At 48.2% G+C, this 19681-nt stretch overlaps 1 protein-coding gene across 1 annotated transcript in view; it reads right to left on the reverse strand.

Annotated features, from left to right (window-relative positions):
- Positions 1–19681, reverse strand: part of LOC139383666 (eukaryotic translation initiation factor 2-alpha kinase 3) — a 56959-nt gene that overhangs the window by 26549 nt on the left and 10729 nt on the right. Inside the window, exon 2 of the mRNA XM_071128201.1 lies at positions 3070–3199. Coding sequence (XP_070984302.1) covers positions 3070–3199 — 130 coding nt within the window. The remainder of the gene's footprint in view (positions 1–3069; positions 3200–19681) is intronic.

Genomic DNA, 19681 nt, shown 5'->3' on the forward strand with positions numbered 1-19681 from the left:
GTAGTGTGGGGTTGTGTAGTGTGGGGTTATGTAGTGTGGGGTTATGTAGTGTGGGGTTATGTAGTGCGGGGTTATGTAGTGCGTGTGGTTATGTAGTGTATGGTTATGTAGTGTATGGTTATGTAGTGTATGGTTATGTAGTGTAGTGTATGGTTATGTAGTGTATGGTTATGTATTGCGTGGGGTTATGTCGTGTATGGTTATGTAGTGTATGGTTATGTAGTGCGTGTGGGGTTATGTAGTGCGTGTGGGGTTATGTAGTGTATGGTTATGTAGTGCGTGTGGGGTTATGTAGTGTATGGTTATGTAGTGCGTGGGGTTATGTAGTGCGTGTGGGGTTATGTAGTGCGTGGGGTTATGTAGTGTAAATATTAAGTTCTGCTTTTCTGATGTATCAAATACTTATGTCATGCAATAAAATGCAAATTAATTACTTAAAAATCATACAAAGTGATTTTCTGGATTTTTGTTTCAGATTCCGTCTCTCACAGTTGAAGTGTACCTATGATAAAAATCACAGACCTCTACATGCTTTGTAAGTAGGAAAACCTGCAAAATCGGCAGTGTATCAAATACTTGTTCTCCCCACTGTAGGTATTACAGACTCGGTCAGGGAGAGGTTGAAAATGTCAGCGAAGACACTCGACAGTTGGTCCGGGCATGCCGTGAGTACACGTCCTGGTAATCCGTTCGGCCCAGCGGCTTTGTGAATGTTGACCTGTTTAAAGGTTGTGTTCACATTGGCTACCAAGTGCGTTATCACACAGTCATCCAGAACAGCTGGTGCTCTTGTGCATGCTTCAGTGTTGCTTGCCTCGAAGCGAGCATGGTAGGCTCGCGTCACTGGGCAGCTTGTGTCTGGGTTTACCTTTGTAGTCCGTAATAGTTTTCAAGCCCTGCCACATCCGATGAGCGTTAGAGCCGGTGTAGTAGGATTCAATCTTAATCCTGTATTGACGCTTTGCTTGTTTGATGGTTTGTTTGAGGGCATTGCGGGACTTCTTATAAGCGTCCGGATTAGTTTCCTGCTCCTTGAAAGCGGTAGCTTTGGGATATGTACTGTGGGGACGACGTCATCGATGCATTTATTGATGAAGCTGATGCCTGAGGATGTATTTCTCAATGCCATTGGATGAATCCTGGAACATATTCCAGTCTGTGGTAGCAAAACAGTCCTGTAGTTTAGCATCCGCATCATCTGACCACTTCCATATTGAGCGAGTCACTGGTACTTCCTGCTTTAGTTTTTGCTTGGAAGCAGGAATCGCGAGGATAGAATTATGTTCAGATTTGCCGAATGGAGGGCGGGGGAGAGCTTTGTATGCATCTCTGTGTGGGGTAAATGTGGTCTAGGATTTTTTTCCCCCCTGATTGCACATGTAACATGCTGGTAGAAATTTGGTAAAACTGATTTAAGTTTGCCTACATTAAAGTCCCCGGCCACTAGGAGCGCAGCTTCTGGGTGAGCATTTTCTTCTTTGCTTATGGCCCTATAGAGTTGGTTGAGTGCGGTCTTAGTGCCAGCATCGGTCTGTGGTGGTAAATAGACGGCTATGAAAAATATAGATGAGAACTCTCTTGGTAGATAGTGTGGTCTACAGCTTATTATAAGGTACTCTACCTCAGACGAGCAATACATCGAGACTTCTTTAATATTAGATATCACGCACCAGCTGTTATTGACAAAAAGACACACCCCCACCCCTCGTCTTACCGGAGGTTGCGGCTCTGTTCTGCCGGTGCATGGACAATCCTGCTAGCTCTATATTGTCCATATCGTCGTTCAGCCACGTCTTGGTGAAACATAAGATATGAGGATAATCTTAAATCAAAGGTTGTCCATTTTATTGTCCAATGATTGCATGTTAGTGAGAAGAATGGAAGGCAATGGGAGTTTACTCGCTCGCATCCGGATTCTCAGAAGGCTGCCTGATCTGCGGCCTCTTTTCTGGCGTCTTTTCTTCATACAGAAGGCGTGGATCTGGGCCTGTTCCAGTGAAAGGCGTGGATCTGGGCCTGTTCTAGTGAAAGGCGTGGATCTGGGCCTGTTCCAGTGAAAGGCGTGGACCTGGGCCTGTTCCAGTGAAAGGCGTGGACCTGGGCCTGTTCCAGTGAAAGGCGTGGACCTGGGCCTGTTCCAGTGAAAGGCGTGGATCTGGGCCTGTTCCAGTGAAAGGCGTGGACCTGGGCCTGTTCCAGTGAAAGGAGTGGACCTGGGCCTGTTCCAGTGAAAGGCGTGGACCTGGGCCTGTTCCAGTGAAAGGCGTGGATCTGGGCCTGTTCCAGTGAAAGGCGTGGACCTGGGCCTGTTCCAGTGAAAGGCGTGGACCTGGGCCTGTTCCAGTGAAAGGCGTGGACCTGGGCCTGTTCCAGTGAAAGCAGGATATCCTTCTCGTCGGACTCGTTAAAGGAAAAGGTTTCTTCCAGTCCACAGTGAGTAATCACTGTTCTGATGTCCAGAAGTTATTTTCGGTCATAAGAGACGATAGCAGCAACATTTACACAATGAGTAAAAAAGTAAGTTACACAAAACGGAAAAATAACAAAATAGCACAATTAGTTGGGAGAATGTAAAACTTCAGCCATGTTCTTCGGCGCCATCTTTTCTAAGGTTATATGTTATGTCACAGGTTATAGGTCATATGTTATGTCACAGGTTATAGGTCATATGTTATGTCACAGGTTATAGGTTAAATCACAGGTTATAGGTCATATGTTATGTCATAGGTTATGTCACAGGTTATGCCACATGTTATACTGTATGTCACAGGTTACAGGTGATATGTTATGACACAGGTGATATGTTATGACACAGGTGATATGTTATGTCACAGGTGTTATGTCATAGGTTACGTCACAGGTTATATGTTATGTCATAGGCTATATGTTATGTCATAGGCTATATGTTATGTCATAGGCTATATGTTATGTCATAACCTATAGCATATAGCCTATGTCATAGGTTGTATGTCACAGGATATACGTTATGTCATAAGCTATAGGTTAGGTCATAGGTTGTCATTGGTTATATGTAATAGGCTATATGTTATAGGTTATGTCATAGGTTACCTCTGGTTTGCTGAGGCTGGATGAGACCAGACATCCTGACCCTACGTCTAGGTCCCACTGTTTGCGTCCCTGGTTGTAGGGGTCTAGAGCTGAGATACGACCGTCCAGAGTACTGATGATCACCAGAGAGCTGGGGAAAAAGGGAAGACCGTGGGGTTAATACCTACGCCGCCTGTAGTCACACAGCATCAACAGAGCAGGGGATTTATCCACCTATTAGATCAGCGGAGCAGGGGATTTATCCACCTATTAGATCAGCGGAGCAGGGGCTTATCCCACCTATTAGATCAACAGAGCAGGGGCTTATCCCACCTATTAGATCAGCGGAGCAGGGGATTTATCCACCTATTAGATCAGCGGAGTAGGGGATTTATCCACCTATTAGATCAGCGGAGCACGGGATTTATCCACCTATTAGATCAGCGGAGCAGGGGATTTATCCACCTATTAGATCAGCGGAGCAGGGGCTTATCCCACCTATTAGATCAGCGGAGCAGGGGATTTATCCACCTATTAGATCAGCGGAGCACGGGATTTATCCACCTATTAGATCAGCGGAGCAGGGGATTTATCCACCTATTAGATCAGCGGAGCAGGGGCTTATCCCACCTATTAGATCAGCGGAGCAGGGGATTTATCCACCTATTAGATCAGCGGAGCAGGGGCTTATCCCACCTATTAGATCAGCGGAGCAGGGGATTTATCCACCTATTAGATCAGCGGAGCAGGGGATTTATCCACCTATAAGTCAGATAAGTGTGAGTCAATGGGTCTCTGCAGATACAGCCCTCCCTTACCACACACACACACACACACACACACACACACACGAAAACCTATAGCATGAAGAGTAGCCTGCAGCTAGACCAGTGCACCCTCTCTGGGTAAGGCTGTCTGTTTAAAATACACAGCAGGGTTTCATTAGTTCCCTGGTCTACTTCTGGTACTCTACAGCAGGGTTTCATTAGTTCCCTGGTCTACTTCTGGTACTCTACAGCAGGGTTTCATTAGTTCCCTGGTCTACTTCTGGTACTCTACAGCAGGGTTTCATTAGTTCCCTGGTCTACTTCTGGTACTCTACAGCAGGGTTTCATTAGTTCCCTGGTCTACTTCTGGTACTCTACAGCAGGGTTTCATTAGTTCCCTGGTCTACTTCTGGTACTCTACAGCAGGGTTTCATTAGTTCCCTGGTCTACTTCTGGGCAGGGTTTCACTCTACTTCTGGTAGCAGGGTTTCATTAGTTCCCTGGTCTACTTCTGGTACTCTACTTCTTTCATTAGGTACTCTACAGCAGGGTTTCATTAGTTCCCAGGGTTTCATTAGTTCCCTGGTCTACTTCTGGTACTCTACAGCAGGGTTTCATTAGTTCCCTGGTCTACTTCTGGTACTCTACAGCAGGGTTTCATTAGTTCCCTGGTCTACTTCTGGTACTCTACAGCAGGGTTTCATTAGTTCCCTGGTCTACTTCTGGTACTCTACAGCAGGGTTTCAGTAGTTCCCTGGTCTACTTCTGGTACTCTACAGCAGGGTTTCATTAGTTCCCTGGTCTACTTCTGGTACTCTACAGCAGGGTTTCATTAGTTCCCTGGTCTACTTCTGGTACTCTACAGCAGGGTTTCATTAGTTCCCTGGTCTACTTCTGGTACTCTACAGCAGGGTTTCATTAGTTCCCTGGTCTACTTCTGGTACTCTACAGCAGGGTTTCATTAGTTCCCTGGTCTACTTCTGGTACTCTACAGCAGGGTTTCATTAGTTCCCTGGTCTACTTCTGGTACTCTACAGCAGGGTTTCATTAGTTCCCTGGTCTACTTCTGGTACTCTACAGCAGGGTTTCATTAGTTCCCTGGTCTACTTCTGGTACTCTACAGCAGGGTTTCATTAGTTCCCTGGTCTACTTCTGGTACTCTACAGCAGGGTTTCATTAGTTCCCTGGTCTACTTCTGGTACTCTACAGCAGGGTTTCATTAGTTCCCTGGTCTACTTCTGGTACTCTACAGCAGGGTTTCATTAGTTCCCTGGTCTACTTCTGGTACTCTACAGCAGGGTTTCATTAGTTCCCTGGTCTACTTCTGGTACTCTACAGCAGGGTTTCATTAGTTCCCTGGTCTACTTTCTTAGTTCCCTGGTACTTCTACAGCAGGGTTTCATTAGTTCCCTGGTCTACTTCTGGTACTCTACAGCAGGGTTTCATTAGTTCCCTGGTCTACTTCTGGTACTCTACAGCAGGGTTTCATTAGTTCCCTGGTCTACTTCTGGTACTCTACAGCAGGGTTTCATTAGTTCCCTGGTCTACTTCTGGTACTCTACAGCAGGGTTTCATTAGTTCCCTGGTCTACTTCTGGTACTCTACAGCAGGGTTTCATTAGTTCATTAAAATGTGGTACAAGACATTTGACCGGCAGCATTTTCATTTAACGGACATTTGAAAAAAATATGCATTGGGTGTGTAACCTGATTAGGGCGTCCACCCACGGTGCTCAGAATAACCTGATTAGGGCGTCCACCCACTGTGCTCAGAATAACCTGATTAGGGCGTCCACCCACTGTGCTCAGAATAACCTGATTAGGGCATCCACCCACGGTGCTCAGAATAACCTGATTAGGGCGTCCACCCACGGTGCTCTGAATAACCTGATTAGGGCATCCACCCACGGTGCTCAGAATAACCTGATTAGGGCGTCCACCCACTGTGCTCAGAATAACCTGATTAGGGCATCCACCCACGGTGCTCAGAGTAACCTGATTAGGGCGTCCACCCACGTGCTCAGAATAACCTGATTAGGGCGTCCACCCACGGTGCTCAGAATAACCTGATTAGGGCGTCCACCCACGGTGCTCAGAATAACAGAACATCCAAGTCGAGGATGCAACGGCGTCCGTCCTTCTGACTGAATTATGATGAGCACTATGAAGATGTTAGAATCACTGTCCACATTTACTTTTCCTCAGCCGACAAGATGAGGAAAGAACAGCAACATCACTAGCCTGTGTCAATTACCATCCCACCATGGTAGAAAAGTTCACCTAAGAAATAGCCTATTCCAAACAAGACGATAGATCCCAAATTCATACAACCAGTACAATAAAATAACTTTTAAAAAGCATTGAGGCTGATGCAACAGATCAGAAAGTTCAGCTTAAACATGTTAGTTCCATAATGCAATTAGCAGGACAACGCAGTTATAAAAAGCACACGGCACATGGTAGCGGTCTCATGTGACAGATGACAATATCCATTAGAAATTGAAAGATGGAACAACTAGCATGGGATGCTGATATGACTAGGATTATCATCAACTAGCATGAGATGCTAATATGACTAGGATTATCATCAACTAGCAAGAGATGCTAATATGACTAGGATTATCATCAACTAGCATGGGTTGCTAATATGACTAGGATTATTATCAACTAGCATGGCATGATAATATGACAAGGATTATCATCAACTAGCAAGAGATGCTAATATGACTAGGATTATCATCAACTAGCAAGAGATGCTAATATGACTAGGATTATCAACAACTAGCATGGGATGCTGATATGACTAGGATTATCATTAACTAGCAAGAGATGCTAATATGACTAGGATTATCAACAACTAGCATGGGATGCTGATATGACTAGGATTATCATCAACTAGCATGAGATGCTAATATGACTAGGATTATCATCAACTAGCAAGAGATGCTAATATGACTAGGATTATCAACAACTAGCAAGCGATGCTAATATGACTAGGATTATCATCAACTAGCAAGAGATGCTAATATGACTAGAATTATCAACAACTAGCAAGAGATGCTAATATGACTAGGATTATCATCAACTAGCAAGAGATGCTAATATGACTAGGATTATCAACAACTAGCAAGAGATGCTAATATGACTAGAATTATCAACAACTAGCTAGGGTTGCTAATATGATTAGGATTATCAACAACTAGCTAGGGTTGCTAATATGACTAGGATTATCAACAACTAGCATGGGTTGCTAATATGACTAGGATTGTGCCTTTGGCTGCTGGACAATGAAAGAAAGTTAAAAAACCAATAGAAAATGAGAGAAAAAAGCAAATGGTTTCAAGGGCAAGTCTTTATAAAATAATTGCCACCGCGTTTCTAGAAATTAATTTTGGCTTTGCAACTTTGAAGCAAGTTAAGACATGCCTCATAATATGAAGTAACATATTAAGATTTCAACCAATTAAGCATACGTTTTCAAAATGCATACTGCCTTCAGCTCATTTCAAAGTGGTGTTTGCCGTGCTGATAGGCAACGGTAGGCAGGCTAAGCACTTGAAAGGCTAATGGGGAACAAGCTTCAATAACCAGTTGAGAAATAAAAATAGTAGCTATTTATAAAATCGTGACCATCAAAATGGTTTTAAATATAAGATTGCATTTAGAATTGTTGCGCAATGATTGGAGGAGCCGTAGCAGCAGCTCTCTGTCAGCAGCAGGAGCCGTAGCAGCAGCTCTCTCTCAGCAGGAGGAGCCGTAGAGGCAGCTCTCTCTCAGCAGGAGGAGCCGTAGAGGCAGCTCTCTCTCAGCAGGAGGAGCTGTAGAGGCAGCTCTCTCTCAGCAGCAGGAGCCGTAGCAGCAGCTCTCTCTCAGCAGGAGGAGCCGTAGAGGCAGCTCTCTCTCAGCAGGAGCCGTAAAGGCAGCAGCTCTCTCAGCAGCAGGAGCGGTAGCAGCAGCTCTCTCAGCAGCAGGAGCGGTAGCAGCAGCTTTCTCAGCAGCAGGAGCGGTAGCGTGAGCTCTCTCTCAGCAGGAAGAGCCGTAGAGCCAGCTCTCTCTCAGCAGCAGGAGCGGTAGCAGCAGCTCTCTCAGCAGCAGGAGCCGTAGCGTCAGCTCTCTCTCAGCAGGAAGAGCCGTAGAGGCAGCTCTCTCTCAGCAGGAGCCGTAGCAGCAGCTCTCTGTCAGCAGGAGCCGTAGCAGCAGCTCTCTGTCAGCAGGAGCCGTAGCAGCAGCTCTCTGTCAGCAGGAGCCGTAGCAGCAGCTCTCTGTCAGCAGGAGGAGCCGTAGCAGCAGCTCTCTGTCAGCAGGAGGAGCCGTAGCAGCAGCTCTCTGTCAGCAGGAGGAGCCGTAGCAGCAGCTCTCTCTCTGCAGGAGACGTAGCAGCAGCTCTCTCTCAGCAGCAGGAGCCGTAGAGCCAGCTCTCTCTCAGCAGCAGGAGCCGTAGAGGCAGCTCTCTCTCAGCAAGAAGAGCCGTAGAGGCAGCTCTCTCTCAGCAGCAGGAGCAGTAGCAGTCTGACAGATTAACCACTCAAACTAGGCTGTATATCCTGTGACGTGTGATCAATAAGAGTCTTAATGACTAAGGAAACTACACACGCAATTTAATTCCACTAAATTATGCAAATTACCTATAGACCAATAAGCATGGTCAAATGTATTTCCATCCATTGGGGTGTTATTAATTAATAGGCTAAAAATATTTATTTCATAAATGGGATTTGTTTCTTCTCCCGGACAACTGTCCAGTGGCCGTTCTTATTGATCTGCTTTATTTATATATATTTGTATACAAACGCCTGCTCTACAGACAGCTAGGAGAGGAGACATTTAACCGTAGGAAACAGCCCTATCCACTCAGCACACTGTTGACATTTTTCAACAGCATACAGTGATTCCCCTTGAACATGTACATTGAACCAATCTGGTGCTGATAAGACAACATTATTATCCACAAAGCTGACACAGGACTGCTTTACATAATTAGGCTAACACATGTTTTCTTTTTAATCAACTCTCACAATCTGTTTTCATTTATACCACCACCACGCTGTCTAGAGCAGCAGATCAACCGCTTTCCTCTCAGCCAATCATAACGCTCCAGCACCAAACAAGCTTGCTTTCACGTGCACGATTGGCTGCACAACGCTGCCAAAAATATTAGGCTGATTGGTTGTTGCTAAGCAGTAGGCATTCTGAGACACAGGAAGCTGGACGGGGTGACTGTGCAGGCCACGCCCCCCTTAGACACAGAATATAGAACAGAGAAGAAGAAGCCCACATATGCATGGTTGGCTGACATGTGAGCATGTGGTAGTGGTAGTTGAACTTATTGTAGGGGCTGGCTCCACAGCCCCTACGATCCACTGGTGAGCAGCGCTCCAATTCATTAACACTTTGGGGTATCCAAGGGCAACCGCTCTGAAAGCATCATCAATGGCACAATAAGATGGAAGAAGACCGTGTCCCAAATGTCCCTATATAGTGACCTACTGGTGATATTTACATGGAAGTCATTTAGCAGACGCTCTTATACAGGAGCAATCAGGGTAAAGAGTCTTGCTCAAAGGCACATCAATAGGTTTTTTCACCTTGTCGGCTCTGGGATTTGAACCAGCAAACTTTCTGTTACTTTTTTAAATTTGTATTTATTTTATTGAACCTTTATTTAACTAGGCAAGTCAGTTAGGAACTATTATTTACAATGACGGCCTACGAACGGCCAAACCCTAACGACGTCCCTATGGGACTTCCATTCACGGCCGGTTGTGATACAGCCTGGAATCGAACCAGGGTCTGTAGTGACGCATCTAGCACTGATATGCAGTGCCTTAGACCGCTGCGCCACTACTGGCCCAATACTGGCCCAATGCTCTTAACAGCTAGCCTACCTACTGCCCCTTTGACTAGGGCCTGATGTCAGGATGAACTAATAATATTGGTCACTACATACAGTATTGAATGAGAACTGCCCCTTTGACTAGGGCCCGTGGGGGGGGCACAACGTCAGGATGAACTAATAATATTGGTCACTACATACAGTATTGAATGAGAACTGCCCCTTTGACTAGGGCCCGTGGGGGGGGCACAACGTCAGGATGAACTAATAATATTGGTCACTACATACAGTATTGAATGAGAACTGCCCCTGAATGAGAACTGCCCCTTTGACTAGGGCCCGTGGGGGGGGGACACAACGTCAGGAGGAACTAATAATATTGGTCACTACATACAGTATTGAATGAGAACTGCCCCTCTCAGTACTATTTCCCAAGTTTCACAATAGTGCCGTCTGTGCCAACACAGCCAATTAGCCACGCTCCTCTCCACAGAAACACAGAACAGAGGTCCTCAGAGAGACGTCAAGTGTCCACACAGACAGACCAGAGCTGGTAAACAGAGACACAAACAGAGAGAGCAGTTCATGAGAGCTAGGGCTCGCTGTTTAACAGGAACGCAGAGAGAGCACTTCATGAGAGCTAGGGCTCGCTGTTTAACAGGAACGCAGAGAGAGCAGTTCATGAGAGCTAGGGCTCGCTGTTTAACAGGAACGCAGAGAGAGCAGTTCATGAGAGCTAGGGCTCGCTGTTTAACAGGAACGCAGAGAGAGCAGTTCATGAGAGCTAGGGCTCGCTGTTTAACAGGAACGCAGAGAGAGCAGTTCATGAGAGCTAGGGCTGAACAGTCTTCAGCTCCATTGAAGAATAGTACCCAGGATGTTTACACTGGCACAGTCTCCAAGGAGCCCCTATCATTCATCTAGACCAATCACAGCAGCCTGCCTCCAGCCACAACCAATCACACCACAACTCCGCTCCTCACTTAGCCAATCAAGGAGCACCTCTTCAGGTTCTGAGCAAATGAGAGAGAGTGTCTGGTTGTAACCATGCAACAGCAAGTAGCCCTGGTTACATGCTGGTGTGTTGCTGTTCTGCTCCATTCCCTCCTCTGCCCTCCCCGACCAGACAGACAGCAGAAGAGGAGAGCCGCGCCCTGCACAATGAAAATATAGCAACATGGGGAGCACCTGGAGAAAGTTATGGCTGCAGAGAGAGACAGAGACATAGAGAGAGACAGAGAGAGACATAGAGAGAGAGACATAGAGAGAGAGAGAGAGAGAGAGAGAGACATAGAGAGAGAGAGACATAGAGAGAGAGAGAGAGAGAGAGAGACATAGAGAGAGACAGAGAGAGACATAGAGAGAGACATAGAGAGAGAGAGAGAGACATAGAGAGAGACAGAGAGAGAGACAGAGAGAGAGACAGAGAGACAGAGACATAGAGAGAGACAGAGAGAGAGACAGAGAGAGAGACAGAGAGAGAGACAGAGAGAGAGACAGAGAGAGAGAGAGAGAGAGAGAGAGAGAGAGAGAGAGAGAGAGACAGACAGACAGACAGACAGACAGACAGACAGACAGACAGACAGATAGACAGAGAGAGAGAGAGAATGCAGAAAAAAAGAGCTCCACTAAAACTACACTGAACAAATATATAAAATTGGTCCCATGTTCATGAGCTGAAATAAAAGACCCCAGAAATGTTCCATACACACAAAAAGCTAATTTCTCTATAATGTTTTGCACAAATGTGTTTATATCCCTGTTAGTGAGCATTTCAGCTTCAAAAAATAATCCATCCACCTGACAGGTGTGGCATATCAAGAAGCTGATGTATTTCACCTTTATTTAACTAGGCAAGTCAGTTATTAAAGAACAAATTCTTATTTACAATGACGGCCTAGGAACAGTGGGTTAACTGCCTGTTCAGGGGCAGAACGGGGATTTGATCTAGCAACCTTTTAGTTACTGGCCCAACGCTCTAACCACTAGGCTACCTGCCGAGTAAACAGCATTATCATTACACAGGTGCACCTTGTGCGGGGGGGCAATAAAAGGCCACTCTAAAATGTGCAGTTTTGTCACACAACACAATACCACAGATGTCTCAAGTTTTGAGGGAGTGTGCAATTGTCATGCTGACTGCAGGAATGTTCACTGGATCTGTTGCCAGATAATATAATGTTCATTTCTCTACCATAAGCCACCTTCAAAGTTGTTTTAGATAATTTGGTAGAACGTCCAACCGGCCTCACAACCACAGACCACGTGTAACCACGCCAGCCCAGAACCTCCACATTCGGCTTCTTGACCTGCGGGATCGAGAGAGGATAGGAGAGAACTCCTCTCCTGTCCTCTCTCCATCACTCTCCTCCCCTGTCCTCTCCATCACTCTCCTTCCCTGTCCTCTCCATCACTCTCCTCCCCTGTCCTCTCCATCACTCTCCTCCCCTGTCCTCTCCATCACTCTCCTCTCTTCTCTTCTCTCCATCACTCTCATCTCCTGTCCTCTCTCCATCTCTCTCCTCTCCTCATCTCTCTCCTCCCCTGTCCTCTCTCCACTACTCTCCTCACATGTGGTGAAATCCAAACTCTGTAGCACCATGCTCCAGCCCACTGATTGGTCAGTACCTGGTCTTGGTCTGTGGTGCTGATTGGTTGTTGCTAAGCAGTGAGGAGCGATGTACAGAACAACATGGCATCATGGTCCTAACGACTGTCTACCTCCCTCCCTCTCTCTGTTTCCCTCCCTCCTGTTGTCTACCTCCCTCCCTCCATCCATCGCCTACCCCACCTTTCCCCCTACCCCACCTTTCCCCTCTACCCCACCCAATACTGCAGTGGTGCAGGATGGGTCCACAGCGACTAATATATTAATGAAATAATGTACTTCAACAGCAGAGTTTAATAACACCGTCATTGATCATGAATTATTCATCAGTCCAACCTGTTATAAGGATATTACTGGCACTAGTTCAACTGGAGTAGTCTGTTTTAGGGTGTGATGGTTCTACTGGAACAGTCTGTTTAGGGCGTGGTGGTTCTACTGGAACAGTCTGTTTAGGGCGTGATGGTTCTACTGGAACAGTCTGTTTAGGGTGTGATGGTTCTACTGGAACAGTCTGTTTAGGGCGTGGTGGTTCTACTGGAACAGTCTGTTTAGGGCGTGATGGTTCTACTGGAACAGTCTGTTTAGGGCGTGATGGTTCTACTGGAACAGTCTGTTTAGGGTGTGATGGTTCTACTGGAACAGTCTGTTTAGGGTGTGATGGTTCTACTGGAACAGTCTGTTTTAGGGTGTGATGGTTCTACTAGAACAGTCTGTTTTAGGGTGTGATGGTTCTACTGGAACAGTCTGTTTTAGGGTGTGATAGTTCGACTAGAACAGTCTGTTTTAGGGTGTGATGGTTCTACTGGAACAGTCTGTTTTAGGGTGTGATAGTTCGACTAGAACAGTCTGTTTTAGGGTGTGTTTTAGAACCATGTCAAGGACTGCTACTTCATGTGTTACAGTATAAACTTGACAACTAAACTACTGAAAACAACTATTCAATGACTATAGATGACAATTTAGTTACAACTTCTCAACTTCTCCTCAGCTGAGTATGCTACTATTTCTTAAGAGAAGCCTCATCGTGGAGGAGTTGGGAGAGAGAAGACAGCAAGCCTCCTCACAGAGGAGTTGGGAGAGAGAAGACAGCGAGCCTCCTCGCAGAGGAGTTGGGAGAGAGAAGAAAGCGAGCCTCCTCACGGAGGAGTTGGGAGAGAGAAGACAGCGAGCCTCCTCGCGGAGGAGTTGGGAGAGAGAAGACAGCGAGCCTCCTCACGGAGGAGTTGGGAGAGAGAAGACAGCGAGCCTCCTCACGGAGGAGTTGGGAGAGAGAAGACAGCGAGCCTCCTCGCGGAGGAGTTGGGAGAGAGAAGACAGCGAGCCTCCTCACGGAGGAGTTGGGAGAGAGAAGACAGCGAGCCACACATTTACTCAATGACAGGACCTTCATTTTGGTCAGAAGTTGTATTTATACACCAACAATCGTCCCGGATACAGAACCATTTCCCCGGTTACAGAACTATTTCCCCGGTTACAGAACAATTTCCCCGGTTACAGAACAATTTCCCCGGTTACAGAACAATCTAGTGAGACAAAGAAAACAATGACATGAAATCTCCCCTCCTCAACTCCTTACCCCCTCTGCTCCCAAACCTCCTTCCCACTCTTCTCCTCCCAATCTTCTCTTAAACCAGCTCTCCCTCTCCTCCTCTCCTCCCCTCTCTCCTCAACCCCCTCCCCTCTCAAACCCCCTCTCCTCTCAAACCTCCTCCCCTCTCTCCTCCTCTCCTCTCAAACCTCCTCCCCTCCTCTCAAACCCCCTCCCCTCCTCTCAAACCCCCTCCCCTCCTCTCAAACCCCCTCCCCTCTCCCCTCAAACCCCTTCACTTGCCTACTGTTCATCCTCAACTCAAGCACTATCCCCGTCCTTCGACGTAATTGGCCAACAAGTTTCCCCAACTCAGACCGGCTGATTGGCTGTTGCTAAGCAGTAAGCTGTAGGAGCCGGCCAGCTACTGGCAGCGGCTCAGAGTTCCTCTAAACCAACACCTCCTGACAGTCCTATGGAGCAGGGTCATCCTACCACCACAACTCTAAAACAACACCTCCTGACAGTCCTATGGAGCAGGGTCATCCTACCACCACAGCTCTAAAACAACACCTCCTGACAGTCCTATGGAGCAGGGTCATCCTACCACCACAGCTCTAAAACAACACCTCCTGACAGTCCTATGGAGCAGGGTCATCCTACCACCACAGCTCTAAAACAGCTCAATGTTCAGATGTAAACAGCAAACTTTCAAAGTGGTTTGAACTTAACTATGGCAACACAGCCCAGTCTAATCAACCCCCTTAACTATGGCAACACAGCCCAGTCTAATCAACCCCCTTAACTATGGCAACACAGCCCAGTCTATGGCAACACAGCCCAGTCTATGGCAACACAGCCCAGTCTAATCAACCCCCTTAACTATGGCAACACAGCCCAGTCTAATCAACCCCCTTAACTATGGCAACACAGCCCAGTCTAGTCAACCGCCTTAACTATGACAACACAGCCCAGTCTAGTCAATCCCCTTAACTATGGCAACACAGCCCAGTCTAATCAACCCCCTTAACTATGGCAACACAGCCCAGTCTATGGCAACACAGCCCAGTCTAATCAACCCCCTTAACTATGGCAACACAGCCCAGTCTAGTCAACCCCCTTAACTATGACAACACAGCCCAGTCTATGGCAACACAGCCCAGTCTAATCAACCCCCTTAACTATGGCAACACAGCCCAGTCTAGTCAACCCCCTTAACTATGACAACACAGCCCAGTCTATGGCAACACAGCCCAGTCTAATCAACCCCCTTAACTATGGCAACACAGCCCAGTCTAATCAACCCCCTTAACTATGGCAACACAGCCCAGTCTAGTCAACCCCCTTAACTATGGCAACACAGCCCAGTGAGGTGACTTTCTTTTCTCAGTCTTCTGAGAACTGTAAGCTGCCCAGAAACTGCAGATCATAGTGAGATCGCCATAGAGGGCTGACGCTATTTATAGATCTGATAGACAGAACAGTGTAGGTCCCAAATGGCACTATATAGGGAATAGGGTCCTACTTAGGACAGCCTGTGAAAGAGACTTCAAGAGCAAAGAGATATCAGACAATACAAATATTAAAAAAGGAGAATGAAAAACAACAATCCTCCCAGCCAGACTGATTCTGTCAGGACGTTTCTACAAAAGGGCCTTTTGCTACCACAACGGTCTCTCCTGTCCACACGGTGTGTTTGACCTACAGTTGCCAGGTAGACCTACTAGCAAGTCAAACTGCTTATATAGCCGGTCCAGTATGACTATACAGCCTAGCCCACACCTTAGAATGTGGACTTGAGGTGTAATGAATCAGCTTTATGCAACATCCTTGTGCGTACATTTAGGCTTATCTAGATTCACTGGTTTCATGCACCAACAAATCTTATTGGGAGAGAGCGATGGTCCTCTTCATTAGAATGTGGATTTGTGAGGCCTCCCAAGTGGCGCAGCGGTCTAAGGCCCTGCATCTCAGTGCTAGAGGCGTCACTACAGAACCAGGTTCGATCCCAACTGTCACAACCGGCCCTGATCGGGAGTCCCATAGGACGGTGCACAATTGGCCCAGCGTCGTCCGGGTTAGGGGAGGGTTTGGCCCAGAGTCGTCCGGGTTAGGGGAGGGTTTGGCCCAGCATCGTCCGGGTTAGGGGAGGGTTTGGCCCAGAGTCGTCCGGGTTAGGGGAGGGTTTTGCCCAGCGTTGTCCGGGTGAGGGGAGGGTTTGTCCGGGTGAGGGGAGGGTTTGTCCGGGTGAGGGGAGGGTTTGGCCGGGTGAGGGGAGGGTTTGGCCGGGTGAGGGGAGGGTTTTGCCCAGCGTTGTCCGGGTGAGGGGAGGGTTTGTCCGGGTGAGGGGAGGGTTTGTCCGGGTGAGGGGAGGGTTTGGCCGGGTGAGGGGAGGGTTTGTCCGGGTGAGGGGAGGGTTTGTCCGGGTGAGGGGAGGGTTTGTCCGGGTGAGGGGAGGGTTTGTCCGGGTGAGGGGAGGGTTTGTCCGGGTGAGGGGAGGGTTTGTCCGGGTGAGGGGAGGGTTTGGCCGGGTGAGGGGAGGGTTTGTCCGGGTGAGGGGAGGGTTTGGCCAGGGGGGCTTTACTTGGCTCATCATGCTCTGGCGGGCCGGGTGCCTGCAGGCTGACCTCGGTCGTCAGTTTAACTTGGTTTCCTCCGACATCATTGGTGTGGCTGGCTTCCGGGTTAAGTGGGTGGGTGTTAAGAGGCGCGATTTGGCGGGTCATGTTTCGACCTTTTCCTCCCCAGCCCGTTGGGGAGTAGCAGTGAAGAGAGAAGGTCGAAATTGGGGAGAAAAAAGGGGTAAAATACAGTCCACTACAGTAGGTTCAGTCCACACAGCGTCTACAGTGGGTTCAGTCCACTCAGCGTCTACAGTGGGTTCACTCAGCGTCTTCAGTGGGTTCACTCAGCGTCTACAGTGGGTTCAGTCCACTCAGCGTCTACAGTGGGTTCAGTCCACTCAGCGTCTACAGTGGGTTCAGTCCACTCAGCGTCTACAGTGGGTTCACTCAGCGTCTACAGTGGGTTCACTCAGCGTCTACAGTGGGTTCAGTCCACTCAGCGTCTACAGTGGGTTCACTCAGCGTCTACAGTAGGTTCAGTCCAATCAGCGTCTACAGTGGGTTCAGTCCACTCAGCGTCTACAGTGGGTTCAGTCCACTCAGCGTCTACAGTGGGTTCAGTCCACTCAGCGTCTACAGTGGGTTCACTCAGCGTCTACAGTGGGTTCACTCAGCGTCTACAGTGGGTTCAGTCCACTCAGCGTCTACAGTGGGTTCACTCAGCGTCTACAGTGGGTTCAGTCCACTCAGCGTCTACAGTGGGTTCAGTCCACTCAGCGTCTACAGTGGGTTCAGTCCACTCAGCGTCTACAGTAGGTTCAGTCCACTCAGTGTCTACAGTAGGTTCAGTCCACAGTAGGTTTAGTCCACTCAACATCTAAAGTAGATTTAGTCCACTCAGCGTCTACAGTACGTTCAGTCCACCCAGCGTCTACAGTAGGTTCAGTCCACTCAGCGTCTACAGTAGGTTCAGTCCACTCAGCGTCTACAGTAGGTTCAGTCCGTTCAGCGTCTACAGTGGGTTCAGTCCACTCAGCGTCTACAGTGGGTTCAGTCCACTCAGCGTCTACAGTGGGTTCAGTCCACTCAGCGTCTACAGTGGGTTCAGTCCACTCAGCGTCTACAGTAGGTTCAGTCCACTCAGCGTCTACAGTAGGTTCAGTCCACTCAGCGTCTACAGTAGGTTCAGTCCACAGTAGGTTTAGTCCACTCAACATCTAAAGTAGATTTAGTCCACTCAGCGTCTACAGTACGTTCAGTCCACCCAGCGTCTACAGTAGGTTCAGTCCACTCAGCGTCTACAGTAGGTTCAGTCCACTCAGCGTCTACAGTAGGTTCAGTCCACTCAGCGTCTACAGTAGGTTCAGTCCACTCAGCGTCTACAGTAGGTTCAGTCCACTCAGCGTCTACAGTAGGTTCAGTCCACTCAGCGTCTACAGTAGGTTCAGTCCACTCAGCGTCTACAGTAGGTTCAGTCCACTCAGCGTCTACAGTAGGTTCAGTCCACTCAGCGTCTACAGTAGGTTCAGTCCACTCAGCGTCTACAGTAGGGTAAGTCCACAGTAGGTTCAGTCCACTCAGCGTCTACAGTAGGTTCAGTCCACAGTAGGTTTAGTCCACTCAACATCTAAAGTAGATTTAGTCCACTCAGCGTCTACAGTAGGTTCAGTCCACTCAGCGTCTACAGTGGGTTCAGTCCACTCAGCGTCTACAGTGGGTTCAGTCCACTCAGCGTCTACAGTGGGTTCAGTCCACTCAGCGTCTACAGTGGGTTCAGTCCACTCAGCGTCTACAGTGGGTTCAGTCCACTCAGCGTCTACAGTGGGTTCAGTCCACTCAGCGTCTACAGTAGGTTCAGTCCACTCAGCGTCTACAGTAGGTTCAGTCCACAGTAGGTTTAGTCCACTCAACATCTAAAGTAGATTTAGTCCACTCAGCGTCTACAGTAGGTTCAGTCCACTCAGCGTCTACAGTAGGTTCAGTCCACTCAGGGTCTACAGCAGGTTCAGTCCACTCAGCGTCTACAGCGCGTTCAGTCCACTCAGCGTCTACAGTGGGTTCAGTCCACTCAGCGTCTACAGTAGGTTCAGTCCACTCAGCGTCTACAGTAGGTTCAGTCCACAGTAGGTTTAGTCCACTCAACATCTAAAGTAGATTTAGTCCACTCAGCGTCTACAGTACGTTCAGTCCACCCAGCGTCTACAGTAGGTTCAGTCCACTCAGCGTCTACAGTAGGTTCAGTCCACTCAGCGTCTACAGTAGGTTCAGTCCACTCAGCGTCTACAGTAGGTTCAGTCCACTCAGCGTCTACAGTAGGTTCAGTCCACTCAGCGTCTACAGTAGGTTCAGTCCACTCAGCGTCTACAGTAGGTTCAGTCCACTCAGCGTCAACAGTAGGGTCAGTCCACAGTAGGTTCAGTCCACTCAGCGTCTACAGTAGGTTCAGTCCACAGTAGGTTTAGTCCACTCAACATCTAAAGTAGATTTAGTCCACTCAGCGTCTACAGTAGGTTCAGTCCACTCAGCGTCTACAGTAGGTTCAGTCCACTCAGCGTCTACAGTAGGTTCAGTCCACTCAGCGTCTACAGCAGGTTCAGTCCACTCAGCGTCTACAGCGCGTTCAGTCCACTCAGCGTCTACAGCGCGTTCAGTCCACTCAGCGTCTACAGCGGGTTCAGTCCACTCAGCGTCTACAGCGGGTTCAGTCCACTCAGCGTCTACAGCGGGTTCAGTCCACTCAGCGTCTACAGCGGGTTCAGTCCACTCAGCGTCTACAGCGGGTTCAGTCCACTCAGCGTCTACAGCGGGTTCAGTCCACTCAGCGTCTACAGCGGGTTCAGTCCACTCAGCGTCTACAGTAGGTTTACTCCACAGTAGGTTTAGTCCACTCAGTTTCTACAGTAGGTTTAGTCCACTCAGCGTCTACAGTAGGTTCAGTCCACAGTACATTCAGTCAACTCAGCGTCTACAGTACGTTCAGTCCACTCAGCGTCTACAGTAGGTTCAGTCCACTCAGCGTCTACAGTAGGTTCAGTCCACTCAGCGTCTACAGTAGGTTCAGTCCACTCAGCGTCTACAGTAGGTTCAGTCCACTCAGCGTCTACAGTAGGTTCAGTCCACTCAGCGTCTACAGTAGGTTCAGTCCACAGTACGTTCAGTCCACTCAGCGTCTACAGTACATTCAGTCCACTAAGCGTCTACAGTACGTTCAGTCCACTCAGCGTCTACAGTACGTTCAGTCCACTCAGCGTCTACAGTACGTTCAGTCCACTCAGCGTCTACAGTACGTTCAGTCCACTCAGCCTCTACAGTACGTTCAGTCCACTCAGCGTCT

This window comes from Oncorhynchus clarkii, chromosome 25 (genome assembly GCF_045791955.1).
Source record: "Oncorhynchus clarkii lewisi isolate Uvic-CL-2024 chromosome 25, UVic_Ocla_1.0, whole genome shotgun sequence".
Classification (NCBI taxonomy): Eukaryota; Metazoa; Chordata; class Actinopteri; order Salmoniformes; family Salmonidae; genus Oncorhynchus; species Oncorhynchus clarkii.